Source organism: Panthera tigris, chromosome C2 (genome assembly GCF_018350195.1).
Source record: "Panthera tigris isolate Pti1 chromosome C2, P.tigris_Pti1_mat1.1, whole genome shotgun sequence".
NCBI lineage: Eukaryota > Metazoa > Chordata > Mammalia > Carnivora > Felidae > Panthera > Panthera tigris.
In genome coordinates, this window is record NC_056668.1 from 130,405,031 (window position 1) to 130,421,622 (window position 16,592).

Genomic DNA, 16,592 nt, shown 5'->3' on the forward strand with positions numbered 1-16,592 from the left:
CTTGCTCCCAAACAGTCACACCTCTTGTGGCTTGCCCTGAGTCCCCTTTGGGAGGAATAGACTCCACCACTCTTCTGACATTGGATTTGATCATGAGACTTGCTTTATCAATAGGGGTGACTGTCAAGTCTGAGGAGAACCTTTAACTGCCAAGGCGACTGGGTGGCTCAGTCAGTTAAGTGTTGGACTCTGGCTCAGGTCATGATCTTGCAATTCCTGAGTCCGAGCCCTGCGTCAGGCTCTGTGCTGTCAGCATGGAGCCTGGTCTATCTCCCTCTCTCTCTGACCCTCCCCCACTCGTTGTCTCTCTCTCTCTCTCTCTCTCCCTCTTTCTCAAAAATAAGTAAACATTAAAAACAAAACAAAACAAAACAAAAACCTTTAAGAGCCATTGTGTGTTTCTGCTGAGTCTCTGGCTTTCCCTTTGCTGTGAGAAAAGCTTGTCTCACAGGGGAGCTGCTCCTTCAGCCTTGATACTGGAACAGGAGGGCAGGTAGAGCTGACTTGCACCTCCTATGTGGCTGCCAACATGCAACATGAGTCAGAGATTGTTGTAAGCCACTGAAATTGGAGGTTTTTATTCAGACAGTAAGACCTCCTTCAGCAGGGAGACTTTCAGTGTCATATTCTCAAGGTAGCTTTTGGTAAACTGTGAATACCCTTAGCTTTTTACATCACTATTTCAAAGTGTCTATGCTAGGTGCTAATAGAATCATTCTTTTGGGGAAAAAAAAAGAATCATTCTTCTGGATTGAAATCTCTTTAAGAACAGAGAATTAAGATAGTTTGTTTACTTTTTAATTAATTATTTCAAAAAATTTTAATTCCAGTATAGTTAACATACAGTGTATATTCATTTCAGGTGTATAATATAGTGATTCAACAATTCCATGTGTTACCCAGTGTTCATCAAGATAAGTGTGCTCTTAATCTCCATCACCTATTTCACCCATCCCGCCACCATCTCCCCTCTGGTAACAATCTGTTCTCTATAGTTAAGACTATGTTTCGTGGTTTCTCTCTCTTGTTCTTTTTTCTTTCTGTTTGTTTGTTTGTTTGTTTTTTGCCTTCGCTCATTTGTTTAGTTTCTTAAATTCCACATATGAGTGAGATCATATGAGACCTGTCTTTCTCTCACTGGCTTATTTCATTAGCATTATACTGTCTAGATCCATCCATGTTGATACAAATGGCAAGATTTCATTCTTTTGTACGGCAGAATAGTGTTCCTTTATGTGTATATATATACATATATGTACATATATATGTACATGTATATGTATATATATATGTACATATATATGTATATATACACATAAACACGTGTATATGTATGTATATATGTATATATACATATACATGTGTATATGTATGTATATATGTACATATATGTACATATATGTACATATATATACATACACACATATATATATACACACACAACCTAAGTGTTGCAACCTAAGTGTTGTTTAGATACATAAATGGATGGTGTGTGTCACACCACATCTTCTTTATCCATTTATGTATCTAAACAACACTTAGGTTGCTTCCATAATTTGGCTATTGTAAATAATGCTGAAATAAACATAGGGATGCATGTATCCCTTTAAATTAGCATTTTTTTTTATTCTTTGGGTAAATACCCAGTAGTGCGATTACTGGATCATAGGGTAGTTCTATATTTAATTTTTTGAGGAACCTCCATATTGTTTTCCACAGTAGCTGCACCAGTTTGCATTCTCACCAACAGTGCACAAGGGTTCCTTTTTCTCCACATCCTTGCGAACACTTCCCGTTTCTTAAGTTTTTGATTTTAGCCACTTCTGAGGCGAAATCTCATACTGGTTTTGATTTTCATTTCCCTGATGATGAGTGATGTTGAGCATCTTTTCATGTGTCTGTTGGTCATCTGTATATCTTTGGAGAAATGTCTGTTCATGTCTGCTGCCCATTTTTTAATTATTGGTTTTGGGGTGTTGAGTTGTATAAGTTCTTTATATATTTTGGATACTAACCTTTATCAGATATGTCATAGGCAAATATGTTCTCCCATTCCATAGGTTGTCTTTTAGTTTTGTTGGTTGTTTCCTTTGCTGTGCAGAAGCTTTTTATTTTGATGTAGTCCCAATAGTTTATTTTTGCTTTTGTTTCCCTTGCCTCAGGAGACATATCTGGAAATATGTTGTTACAGCTGATGCCAGAGAAATTACTGCCTGTGCTTTCTTCTAGGATTTTTATGGTTTCAGGTATCACGATTAGATCCTTAATCCATGTTGAGTTTATTTTTGTGTATTGTGTAAGAAAGTGGTCCAACTTCATTCTTTTACATGTCACTGTCCAACTTTTCCAATACCATTTGAAGACACTGTCTTTCATGAATAGACACTTCTCCAAAGAAGACATCCAGATGGCCAACCGACACATGAGAAAATGCTCAAGATCACTCATCATCAGGGAAATACAAATCAAAACCACACGGAGATACCACCTTACACCTGTCACAATGGCTAACATTAACAACTCAGGCAACAACAGATACTGGCGAGGATGCGGAGAAAGAGGATCTCTTTTGCATTGTTGGTGGGAATGCAAGCTGGTGCAGCCACTCTGGAAAACAGTATGGAGGTTCCACAAAAAGCTAAACATAGAATTAAATACCCTACAACCCAGCAATTGAACTACTAGGCATTTATTCACGGGATACTGGTGTGCTGTTTCGAAGGGACACATGCACCCCCATGTTTATAGCAGCACTAACAATAGCCAAAGTATGGAAAGAGCCCAAATGTCCATCCATGGATGAATGGATAAAGAAGATGTGGTGTATATATACAATGGAGTATGACTCGGCAATCAAAAAGAATGAAATCTTGCCAATTGCAACTATGTGCATGGAACTGGAGGGTATTATGCTAAGTGAAATTAGTCAGAGAAAGACAAAAATCATATGACTCCACTCATATGAGGCCTTTAAGAGACAAAACAGATGAACACAAGGGAAGGGAAACAAAAATAATATAAAAACAGGGAGGGATACAAAACAGAAGAGACTCATAAATATGGAGAACAAACTGAGGGTTACTGGAGGGATTTTGGGAGGGGGGATGGGCTAAATGGGTAAGGGGCACTAAGGAATCTACTCCTGAAATCACTGTTGCACTATATACTAACTAATTTGGATGTAAATTTAAAAAAATAAAAAGTAAAACAAGTTAAAAAAATGAAGACACTGTCTTTTTCCCCTTACATATTCTTTCCTTCTTTGTCAAAGATTAATTGACCATATAATTGTGGGTTCATTTCTGGGATTTCTGTTCTATTCTATTGATCTATGTGTCTATGTATGTTATGTGCCAGTACCATGTTGTTTTGATTACTACAGCTTTGTAATATAACTTGAAGTCTGGAATATCTCCAGCTTTTTTTTTTTCTTTTTCAAGATTGCTTTGGCTATTTGGGGTCTTCTGTGGTTCCATACAAATTTTAGGACTGTTTGTTGTAGTTCTGTGAAAAATGCTGTTTGTAGTTTGATAGGGACTGCATTAAATTTGTAGACTGCTGGGGCGCCTGGGTGGCTCAGTCTGTTAAGCGTCCGACTTCGGCTCAGATCATGATCTCGCGGTCCGTGGGTTCGAGCCCCGTGTCAGGCTCTGTGCTGACAGCTCAGAGCCTGGAGCCTGTTTCAGATTCTGTGTCTCCCTCTTTCTCTGACCCTCCCCTGTTAATGCTCTCTCTCTGTCTCAAAAATAAATAAATGTTAAAAAAAAATTGTAGACTGCTTTGGACAGTACACACCTTTTATTTTTTATTTTTTTTAATTTTTTTATTTTTTTCAATATATGAAATTTATTGTCAAATTGGTTTCCATACAACACCCAGTGCTCATCCCAAAAGGTGCCCTCCTCAATACCCATCACCCACCCTCCCCGCCCTCCCACCCCCATCAACCCTCAGTTTGTTCTCAGTTTTTAACAGTCTCTTATGCTTTGGCTCTCTCCCACTCTAACCTCTTTTTTTTTTTTTTCCTTCCCCTCCCCCATGGGTTTCTGTTACGTTTCTCAGGATCCACATAAGAGTGAAACCATATGGTATCTGTCTTTCTCTGTATGGCTTATTTCACTTAGCATCACACTCTCCAGTTCCATCCACGTTGTTGCAAAGGGCCATATTTCATTCTTTCTCATTGCCACGTACTATTCCATTGTGTATATAAACCACAATTTCTTTATCCATTCATCAGTTGATGGACATTTAGGCTCTTTCCACCATTTGGCTATTGTTGAGAGTGCTGCTATAAACATTGGGGTACAAGTGCCCCTATGCATCAGTACTCCTGTATCCCTTGGGTAAATTCCTAGCAGTGCTATTGCTGGGTCATAGGGTAGGTCTATTTTTAATTCTTTGAGGAACCTCCACACTGTTTTCCAGAGTGGCTGCACCAATTTGCATTCCCACCAGCAGTGCAAGAGGGTTCCCGTTTCTCCACATCCTCTCCAGCATCTACAGTCTCCTGATTTGTTCATTTTGGCCACTCTGACTGGAGTGAGGTGATAGCTGAGTGTGGTTTTGATTTGTATTTCCCTGATGAGGAGCGACGTTGAGCATCTTTTCATGTGCCTGTTGGCCATCCGGATGTCTTCTTTAGAGAAGTGTCTATTCATGTTTTCTGCCCATTTCTTCACTGGGTTATTTGTTTTTCGGGTGTGGAGTTTGGTGAGCTCTTTATAGATTTTGGATACTAGCCCTTTGTCCGATATGTCATTTGCAAATATCTTTTCCCATTCCGTTGGTTGCCTTTTAGTTTTGTTGGTTGTTTCCTTTGCTGTGCAGAAGCTTTTTATCTTCATAAGGTCCCAGTAGTTCATTTCTGCTTTTAATTCCCTTGCCTTTGGGGATGTGTCAAGTAAGAAATTGCTACGACTGAGGTCAGAGAGGTCTTTTCCTGCTTTCTCCTCTAGGGTTTTGATGGTTTCCTGTCTCACATTCAGGTCCTTTATCCATTTTGAGTTTATTTTTGTGAATGGTGTGAGAAAGTGGTCTAGTTTCAATCTTCTGCATGTTGCTGTCCAGTTCTCCCAGCACCATTTGTTAAAGAGACTGTCTTTTTTCCATTGGATGTTCTTTCCTGCTTTGTCAAAGATGAGTTGGCCATACGTTTGTGGGTCTAGTTCTGGGGCTTCTATTCTATTCCATTGGTCTATGTGTCTGTTTTTGTGCCAATACCATGCTGTCTTGATGATGACAGCTTTGCAGTAGAGGCTAAAGTCTAGAATTGTGATGCCTCCTGCTTTGGTCTTCTTCTTCAAAATGACTTTGGCTATTCGGGGCCAGCCTTTTGTGGTTCCATATGAATTTTAGGATTGCTTGTTCTAGTTTCGAGAAGAATGCTGGTGCAATTTTGATTGGGATTGCATTGAATGTGTAGATAGTTTTGGGTAGTATTGACATTTTGACAATATTTATTCTTCCAATCCATGAGCACGGAATGTTTTTCCATTTCTTTATATCTTCTTCAATTTCCTTCATAAGCTTTCTATACTTTTCAGCATACAGATCTTTTACATCTTTGGTTAGATTTATTCTAGGTATTTTATGCTTCTTGGTGCAATTGTGAATGGGATCAGTTTCTTTATTTGTCTTTCTGTTGCTTCATTATTAGTGTATAAGAATGCAAATGATTTCTGTACATTGATTTTGTATCCTGCAACTTTGCTGAATTCATGTATCAGTTCTTTTGGTGGAGTCTATCATATTTTCCATGTATAATATCATGTCATCTGCAAAAAGTGAAAGCTTAACTTCATCTTTGCCAATTTTGATGCCTTTGATTTCCTTTTGTTGTCTGATTGCTGATGCTAGAACTTCCAACACTATGTTAAACAACAGCGGTGAGAGTGGACATCCCTGTCGTGTTCCTGATCTTGGAAAAGGCTCTCAGTTTTTCCCCATTGAGGATGTTAGCTGTGGGCTTTTCATAAATGGCTTTTATGATGTCTAAGTATGTTCCTTCTATCCTGACTTTCTCGAGGGTTTTTATTAAGAAAGGTTGCTGAGTTTTGTCAAAGGCCTTTTCTGCATCGATTGCCAGGATCATATGGCTCTTATCTTTTTTTTTGTTAATGTGATGTATGACGTTGATTGATTTGCGAATGTTGAACCAGCCCTGCATCCCAGGAATGAATCCCACTTGATCATGGTGAATAATTCTTTTTATATGCTATTGAATTCGATTTGCTAGTATCTTATTGAGAACTTTTGCATCCATATTCATCAGGGATATTGCCTGTAGTTCTCTTTTTTTACTGGGTCTCTGTCTGGTTTAGGAATCAAAGTAATGCTGGCTTCATAGAATGAGTCTGGAAGTTTTCCTTCCCTTTCTATTTTTTGGAATAGCTTGAGAAGGATAGGTATTATCTCTGCTTTAAAAGTCTGGTAGAACTCCCCTGGGAAGCCATCTGGTCCTGGACTCTTATTTGTTGGGAGATTTTTGATGACTGATTCAATTTCTTCGCTGGTTATGGGTCTGTTCAAGCTTTCTATTTCCTCCCGATTGAGTTTTGGAAGCGTAGTACACACCTTTTAATAATATCTTGTTTTTCCAAACCATGGAAATGGAATGTCTTTCCATTTCTTTGTATCATCTTCAATTTCTCCCATCAATGTTTTTATAGTTTTCAGAGTACCTACCTGTACTCATCTCTTTGGTTAGGTTTATCCTTAGTTATTTTATTATTTTTGGCACAATTGTAATTGGGATTGTTTTCTTAATCTCTCTGCTGCTTCATTATTGGTGTATAGAAATGTAACAGATCTGTACATTGACTTTGTATCCTATGACTTTATTGAATTTATCAGTTTTAGCAGTTTCTAGTAGAATCTTTTGGTATTCTAAATATAGTATCATGTTACTTGCAAATAGTGAAAGTTTTATTTCTTCCTTAACAACATGGATGTCATTTCTTTTTTCTTTTTTCTTTTTTTTGTCTGATGGCTGTGGCTAAGACTGCCAGTACTATGTTGAATGAAAGTGGTGAGAGTGGACATCTTTGTCTTGTTCCTGATCCTATGAGGCACTCAGTTCTTCCCCACGGAGTATGATGTTAGCTGTGTTTTTCATATAAGGTTGAGGTATGTTCCCTCTAAGCCTACTTTGTTAAGGATTTTTAGCAATGGATATTGTGCTTTGTCAAATGCTTTTTTTGCATCTACTGAAATGATCATATAGTTTCTATCCTTTCTCTTACTGATGTGATGTATCACATTGATTAATTTGCAAATATTGAATCACCTTTGTAACCCAAGAATAAATCCCACTTGATCATGATGAATAATTTTTTTAATGTATTGTTGGATTCAGTCTGATAACATTTTGCTGAGGTTTTTTGCATCTATGTTCATGAGAAATAGTGGCCTGTAGTTCTCTTTTTTTTGTTGTTGTGTCTTTATCTGGTTTCGGTATCAGAGTAATGCTGGTCTAATAGAATGAATTTGGAAATTTTCCTTCCTCTTCTATTTCTTGGAAAAGTTTGAGAAGAATAGGTATTAACTCTTCTTTAAATGTTTGGTAAAATTCACTGTGAAGCTATTTGGTCATGGAATTTTATTTGTTTGGAGTTTTTTTTTTTTTTTTACTACTGATTCAATTTCATTGCAGGTAATTGGTCTGTTCAAATTTTCTATTTCTTCCTGCTTCAGTTTTGGTAGGTTACAGGTTTCTAGGAATTTATCCATTTCTTCTAGGTTGTCCACGAGATAGTTTATTTTCTATAGGAGACATATTTAGACCTATACAAATTAAATATTTTGAAATGTAGATTATAGATTTGTGATCAGGAATAACATACAGCATTTCTCCATTTAAAAACTATTCTAGAGGTTGCTTATGGTGAATATAGTATAATGCATATACTTGTGGAATCACTATATTGTACATCTGGAGCTAATGTAACACTGCATGTCAATTATACTCAGAAATACCTACAAAAAACTAGTCTAGAGATTGGATCAAGATAGTGATAACTGCCTCACTTTTCCACCCAAAACTCCCAGAAATGTGAGGAATTTTCAAGAGGAAATTCATAATAGTGTTAGAGAATTGTTATATGTGGGCAAGAATTTTCATAAATGTTCTAAAAGAATGCAAAAAGAGGAACCCAAACCTAAAACACATAGAAGAATGTTGCCTCTACGTCCCTCTTCCCACAGCAGCAACCAGCTCAATAATATGCCCTGTATGGCTTTTCTCACTTCCCTGTCTCCCTCACTCTCCCCACTCATTGGCTCTGTTTCATGAAATCACCCCCTAGATAAACTTCTTACACTCCATTTTTTGTTTCAAGGCTCTGATATTGGAGGAATTCAGACAAGTTTTGGTGTTTCCTCAATATCTAGGACCTCAATTCTAACTTCCTTCCTTCTTTCCTTCCTTCTTTCTTTCTTTCCTTCCTCCTTCCCTCCATCACTTCCTTCCTTCCTTCCTTCCTTCCTTCCTTCCTTCCTTCCTTCCTTCCTTCTTCTCTGTCTCTCTCCCTCCCTCTCACCCTTCCACCCTCCCTCTTGCCCTTCCACCCTCCCTCTCTTCCTTCCACTCGCTCTATCTCCCACCTTTCCTCTCTCAATCTCTCTCCAGATTTCACCCAGGATATTCACTATTAAACTCAGCACCATTACTTCAAGCCTATCTTTCCAACTTCTCACTTACCACTTTGGGTGATGAAACTTGGGTTCATCTTTGACCTTCTCTTATCAGTCTGACATATCCACATAATTTCAAGCCAAGTCATTTGAACTTATCAAGTTAACTCTCATCCTTCCATGTCCTGCCCACTGCTGCCATATTGTTTCAGGTCATACAACCACATGCATGGATATTATAAAAGGTTCCAGACTGATATTCTGAGTTCCCCTCTCTCCTCTCTATAATTTATTACCCAGTCTTCCTGAAGCTCTGATCATAGTTCCACTCAAAAGGATTCTGTGGCATCATTGTCTATAGTACAAAATAAAGCCCTCTACAACTTGATGTCAACCTACCATTCCTCACAACTTCATCCATGTATCCCAAGAGCCATTCCAACTGACCTACTCATCATTCACTCTAAAAGTACCATGAGTTCCCACATCTGTGCCTTTTCCAACTCTGTTCCCTAAATCTGGAAAGCTCTGACTCATCTTTCACTTTATTCAAAGCCTACATTGGGTCAAATATCACTTCTTCCAAGACCTTCATTGATTCTCCCAAGTAGAAACATTATCCCTTTTCTGATCTACTTTAGCATTTAGACTGTACTCTTTTTGGCACTCTTATCACTTGTTTTGAATTAGAGTATAATTTACATTAAAATGCATAAATCTTTAACTTGATGAATTTATCACCCTTGTAATCATCCACTTGGGTCAAGATATAGAACACTTCCAGCATCCAAGAAATTTCTTTGTGCCCCGTTCCAGTCAAAATCCCCTTCAAAGGGTAATCTCTATTCTAAGACTGCCTTTTTTTTTTTTAATTTCATATAAATGGAGCCATAGAAGATGCACTCTTTTGCATCTGGCTTCTTTCACCCAACATCACATCTCTGAGATTCATCCAGGTCATGCAAATCAGTTGTATGTCCTTCTTTTATTGCAGAGCAGTATTCCATCATAAGACTATACCACAATTTATTCAACCATTCTGTTATAAATGGACATTTCTCAGTGTTTTGCTATTACAGTTAAGGCTTCTATGGATATTTTGTACATGTCTTTTTTTGGACACAGGAACTCATTTCTCATCTCAGGAACAGAATTACTGGATCACAGGGTATTTGAGTGTTTAGGTTTTTTCTAAAGTGATTATACCAGCAATGTAAGAGAGTTCCAGTAGCTCCACATCCTTGTCAGCACTATTATTGTCAGAATTTTTTTTAGCCCTTCTGGTGACTATGCTTTAATTTCTATATAAATTACAACCACAAACAACAACATTTACAGAGTGCTTAACAGACTGCAAACTTTTTAAATGTGTAACATCTCAGTGAATATTACAGTCCTATAAGCAAGTAGGGAGAGTCCCATCATTATTCCCATTTTATAAATGAGAAAACAAAGGCTCAGAGAAGTTAAGCAGCTTGCCCAGGGCCATGATGCAGGATGTAGCAGAGGCTCTGCATCTGATACATTCACTTGTTACAGGGTTTATACTTATTTGGGTACATGCTTTATCTCTGCTAGTTTACTAACAGTTTTTAAGGTTAGGTCTTATTTTTAATTTATCTCTGTTTAATAAATGAATAAATGAACCTAAGAATAAAATTTAAATTTCTGTCTATGCAGAAAAACTTTACAATGGTTGGTTATGGTAACAATAAATAAACACCACAATTTGTTATCTGAATCACAAAGGATGGTATTTCAGGAACACAGACACACAAATATCCAAACATTTAGCTCCATTTAATAACTTTCTTAAAATGTTGAAGGATTCAAAAAAAATTTAAATCCTCTCTTTGAAGGACTATATTAAACTCATTTACTATTAACTCATTAACTAGTAACCACACCAAACATATTGCAAATATTTGGATTACTAAATCAACCAGATTTCAGTTTTATATTTTGCACAGAGAACATAAAGGTTGTCACTTTTATATGTGAAGATGACGTATACATATGTGACATATACATATTTCCTTATGTATAAGCTAACAAATATGCATGGAATAGTAAAGAAAAGAAATACCAATACAACTGTATACACATATGTCTACATTCAGCAGCTTTGGGTAGTTTATTAAAACATTATTTGATATTCTTTTATCATTGTTTCTTAGGAAAGTTTAACATCATTCAGAAAATTTTTATGAGTTGTCAATAAATCAGTAGCTATTTGTATCATCGAGCATGTGTGTTTATTTTTTTTTGTTTTGTTTTCTACCTCTGTATTTTCTTTTTTCTCCTATGAAATTTATTGTCAAATTGGTTTCCATACAACACCCAGTGTCGAGCATGTGTTTAGAAGATACATGGCAAAGCTCAGTATAATCTGGTCACTTTTTATGCATCCAGAAACCATAGGAAACACATGTGAGCTATCTGACATCCATGGGTAGCCAGACCTTGATGTATTCTATAAATTTCAACCTTTGTTCAAGAATGTTATCATATGTTTCACCCAGTCCTAAGTTGAAGGCCAAAAATTATTACTTTTGACATATAAGAAATATAATTAAAAGTTTTAAAATACATGTTAAGGCAGAGATTATAATTGCAAGTTACAGACAACTGAACTCATAAAACATACTTTGACCTTCTGTATCAGATATTTCACATCAAAACTGACTTGGTCTAAATATTTATCTCTCTAAGTCCCAAGAATAACTTTTGCCTCAATTACTCAGCTCATGTTGGGATGTGAACACAGCTAACTTGTGCACTGACACATTCTAAGTTGATTGTGCAATTCATTTAGAGCATGCTAGGTATTTATAGTTCAAGCCTGTTGTAAAATATAATAAATTCATAGCATGCTAAAGGTATCTGAGAATCACTTGTAAACACAGGAGACGATCAGATAAATGAGAATGTGTTTAATACAACTTTCTGTCTTGTATTCAAGGCCAACTTGATTTCTAGAACAACAGCAAAAAAGGCTATTCAAGTAAATCTTTTATATTGAATCATTCAACAGTTTCTTCATGGAAAAGCATATTGCAGATGTTTAACTACAGTCATTTACCTTTCACGATTGCTGCCTTTCATTCTACCCCCCAAAATTCATTTTTCAGGTTCAGACATGACTGTTACAATCATGTCCCTCAGTAACAAATGAACATACCTTTCATGCATGTAGTCAACTCCTAGCAACAGCTGGATAAACCATTCGATTATCTGACTTTCCGGAAAGGTTTTTCCAGCTTCTTTATATTCCTGAATTTTACAGTCCAGATCTCGGCCCTGAAACATAGTAGCATAATTTTTCATGTTTTTCTTTCAGTTAAGATTTTAAAATCAAGCTCTCTCTACAATAATTAATATATAACAATCACTGTTTATCACAAGAAAGTGAGGGCACATTGCCACTCTGAACTATCACTGACAGAGTCTCTCCTTGGCCAAACTCTCGCCAGGCTCCTTTGAGCTCTCTTCTCAACTAGGCCACACCCTTGGCTTATAAAGACTTGAATAAATACTAACACACTTCTAATAGCTCAAGGCCACATCCCCAGGATGACCCTAGTCTTCCTTAAAGTGCCTGCCTAAGAAAACTTACAGCTGCCAAAAGAATTTACTGTTTGTTCCTGCCCGCATCTCGAGATAGGGATCCCTGTCTCCTGGTTTCTGTGGAAGGGTAGGGACCTAATTTCAACTACTGCCAGTTAGCAAACCCAGATACATATGAACCAACTGCCTTCCTGCCTTCTCAGTGTTTCGCCTCCATGACTGTTCAGGTTCCCACTGTTTTCTCCCTTCTTCCAGTCTCACTGTTTATCGTCCAGGCACTTCTGCACATATCAGAATATGTGCACAACAACAAGAGGTCAGCTCTTTCCCTGAGTGCCAGTTACCACACAAACTGTTTTCACCACTTTAAGTAATGCCCGCTGTGTTTATCTTTGACATCACTCAAGGACAAAACCCTTCTAAAAGGTTTTATTTTATTATGTTACTTAAATATTACCTAAAATGTATTACATTACATCACATATTTACATGTGTCCACATAAAACTAGGAATGACTTTTCTTATGCTTAGAGTTTTATACAACTATAGAAGCCTGACATATATACAAAGTAAAAATAGAAAGCCAAAATTAAAAATGAATGCTAAAATTAAAATGAATGCTATTAATTTAATATCAAGTGATGATGTTTTGGTGAAACTAAATCAGTCCTTATGTTGTGCATATGGCACTGGCTGCTGGAGTTCAGATTCTTTTCAGTTTGGCATGTCCAGACTAACATGTGTTTGGGATGACTTAACTCTCCTTTTGTCTATTTAACTACAGTAAAATTCCCAGGAATACAGCAACTGTTGATTTAGGTGGGGTCCAAACACATCATTTAAACATTTAGTCAGTCTGTCCTACTGCTCCCTGGTGATAGAAAGAATAATCCTCGGTGCCAAAAATGAATCATGATCACAGTGACAAACATCTAAAGTTACCTAGCAGAGTCTGATATAAGGCCCTTTCTGATTGTGCTAATATTAATGTATTTCAACTACCATAGAAATGAATACACAAAATGTTAAATTCTCTCAGAGAAGCCCTATACCTGATCCCTTTTACCTTAAAACACTGAACAATTAAAAACAATTCAGGAAGTGTTTCTCTGAAAACAAGGAGGAGTGAAATGCAAGTGTTTAGGATATGCCAACACAGCCCCACGAGAGAAGAGAGGTATAAGCCATGTCCCTAAGGAACATAAGAGCCAAACCTTAAGCTACTTACAGACTATGCCTGACAGAGTTTTCATTGTTAAATGCAAAGGAAAAGAATTTATAAGCAAAGAAACAACCAAAGGGAAATTACTTCTAATCAAACAACATTAGGTCAACCAATCGACTCGCTTGTAATGATTTTTTTATTTCCTTTCAGTGCAATATACAAATAATTTGCCTCCCATATTCTCACCTTCCACAAGGGCATGACAAACGAGAAGGGGCATATCAAACCTTCCGCTTGTATCCTAGGTCACATTTAATTTCCTGCTGGATTTTCTGGGCTAAGGAGTTCAAAGCTTGTTGGAATTCAAAAATACAGTGAATTGAATATTTGACTCCTTGTCAAAAGACTATCATTTTCTTCTTTCTCCAAACCTACCTTTCTTTATATCCCCTCTCTTTTTAATCCTAGAGTTTATCAAAGTTCTATTGGATCATACAAGCTGTACTATCATAAGGTTTCTATAAGTTGCACAAAACATTTTTTGACAATAGAATATTACAACTTCCTGTGAAGTAGACACGAAAGCCCTTCAGATGAAAGTAAGCTACCAATGTATATATATATATATATATTTCCAATCCAGGCTCTTCTATCCAAGAGGACTCTAGCAAAACCTCTCTCTCTCTCACACGCACACCTCCACACCCCCACATACTAATTTCTTTTTTTTTTGAATATTAATTTTTTATTTGCAATGATAATGATAAGAATACTAATTTCCTGAGAGCACAGCATCATGACATAAGCATAATTCTTTTATTTATTTATTTATTTATTTATTTTTAATTTTTTTTATTTTTTATTTTTTAATATATGAAATTTACTGTCAAATTGGTTTCCATACAACACCCAGTGCTCATCCCAAAAGGTGCCCTCCTCAATACCCATCACCCACCCTCCCCTCCCTCCCACCCCCATCAACCCTCAGTTTGTTCTCAGTTTTTAACAGTCTCTTATGCTTTGGCTCTCTCCCACTCTAACCTCTTTTTTTTTTTTTTCCTTCCCCTCCCCCATGGGTTTCTGTTACGTTTCTCAGGATCCACATAAGAGTGAAACCATATGGTATCTGTCTTTCTCTGTATGGCTTATTTCACTTAGCATCACACTCTCCAGTTCCATCCACGTTGCTACAAAAGGCCATATTTCATTCTTTCTCATTGCCACGTAGTATTCCATTGTGTATATAAACCACAATTTCTTTATCCATTCATCAGTTGATGGACATTTAGGCTCTTTCCACCATTTGGCTATTGTTGAGAGTGCTGCTATAAACATTGGGGTACAAGTGCCCCTATGCATCAGTACTCCTGTATCCCTTGGGTAAATTCCTAGCAGTGCTATTGCTGGGTCATAGGGTAGGTCTATTTTTAATTTTCTGAGGAACCTCCACACTGCTTTCCAGAGCAGCTGCACCAATTTGCATTCCCACCAACAGTGTAAGAGGGTTCCTGTTTCTCCACATCCTCTCCAGCATCTATAGTCTCCTGATTTCTTCATTTTGGCCACTCTGACTGGCGTGAGGTGATAGCTGAGTGTGGTTTTGATTTGTATTTCCCTGATGAGGAGCGACGTTGAGCATCTTTTCATGTGCCTGTTGGCCATCCGGATGTCTTCTTTAGAGAAGTGTCTATTCATGTTTTCTGCCCATTTCTTCACTGGGTTATTTGTTTTTCGGGTGTGGAGTTTGATGAGCTCTTTATAGATTTTGGATACTAGCCCTTTGTCCGATATGTCATTTGCAAATATCTTTTCCCATTCCGTTGGTTGCCTTTTAGTTTTGTTGGTTGTTTCCTTTGCTGTGCAGAAGCTTTTTATCTTCATAAGGTCCCAGTAATTCACTTTTGCTTTTAATTCCCTTGCCTTTTGGGATGTGCCGAGTAAGAGATTGCTATGGCTGAGGTCAGAGAGGTCTTTTCCTGCTTTCTCCTCTAAGGTTTTGATGGTTTCCTGTCTCACATTCAGGTCCTTTATCCATTTTGAGTTTATTTTTGTGACTGGTGTGAGAAAGTGGTCTAGTTTCAACCTTCTGCATGTTGCTGTCCAGTTCTCCCAGCACCATTTGTTAAAGAGACTGTCTTTTTTCCATTGGATGTTCTTTCCTGCTTTGTCAAAGATTAGTTGGCCATACGTTTGTGGGTCTAGTTCTGGGGTTTCTATTATATTCCATTGGTCTATGTGTCTGTTTTTATGCCAATACCATGCTGTCTTGATGATTACAGCTTTGTAGTAGAGGCTAAAGTCTGGGATTCCCACATACTAATTTTAAAACAAAAAGCAAGATACCCTTTCAATATCCCATTTAGATTCTCTGAATATGATCAAATATCTCCACTGTCAGAAAGATAATTATATATGTTGTTGTGTCCTTCCTTAATAGCTTCAGATGAGGAGTGATGGATGGATGGACGGATGGGTAGAAGGAAGGAAGGAAGGAAGGAAGGAAGGAAGGAAGGAAAGAAGGAAGGAAGGAAGGAAGAAGGAAAGAAAAAAGAAAAACTTGCCTTATATAAATATAATCCAACCCAATGTTTCTTACTTTAGAAAGGTCATACAAAAGTACAATTGTCCCTATGAAAACAGACTTTGCATATGTAATTGTCTACCCCAATTGTAATAACACTAAAATTTGGAAAAATTCATGTGTTAAAATAGCATTCCTTTCAAGAATTTATCCCAAATAAATTATATAAATGTGAATGTTTTACACATTTGTATCAGCTTTGGTACTGCTTTCTTTGTGAGTGAGTAGAATTATGTCCTTTGTGAGTTATCTTGCCATGACAGGAGCACACTCCCTGGGTGACATTTATTTTTAGTCTGACAATTACCTCCTAATGCTCTCTCCTCAAGTGGTAACTGAAACTTGTTTATTTGTTTCCTGCATTGATATTAAGTATGTGCACGATTTCTGGTGAGTATATGTATATGTGTATATATATATATGTATATGTATATATATATATATATATATATATATGTATATACACACACACACACACACACATATATGATTTCTGGTGACTATATATATATATATACATATATACATATATACATACATATATACATATATATACATATATATACATATATACATATATATACACACATATATACATATATATACATATATATACATATATACATATATATACACACATATATA

General features: G+C 36.8%; 1 protein-coding gene across 13 annotated transcripts in view; it reads right to left on the bottom strand.

Annotated features, from left to right (window-relative positions):
• The window catches only part of NEK11 (NIMA related kinase 11), a 291,065-nt gene that overhangs the window by 214,808 nt on the left and 59,665 nt on the right, over window positions 1-16,592 (bottom strand). For all 13 annotated transcript variants that reach the window (XM_042998267.1, XM_042998263.1, XM_007087384.3 and 10 more), the window contains one exon: window positions 11,816-11,934. In XM_042998267.1, the coding sequence (XP_042854201.1) occupies window positions 11,816-11,934 (119 nt within the window). The remainder of the gene's footprint in view (window positions 1-11,815; window positions 11,935-16,592) is intronic.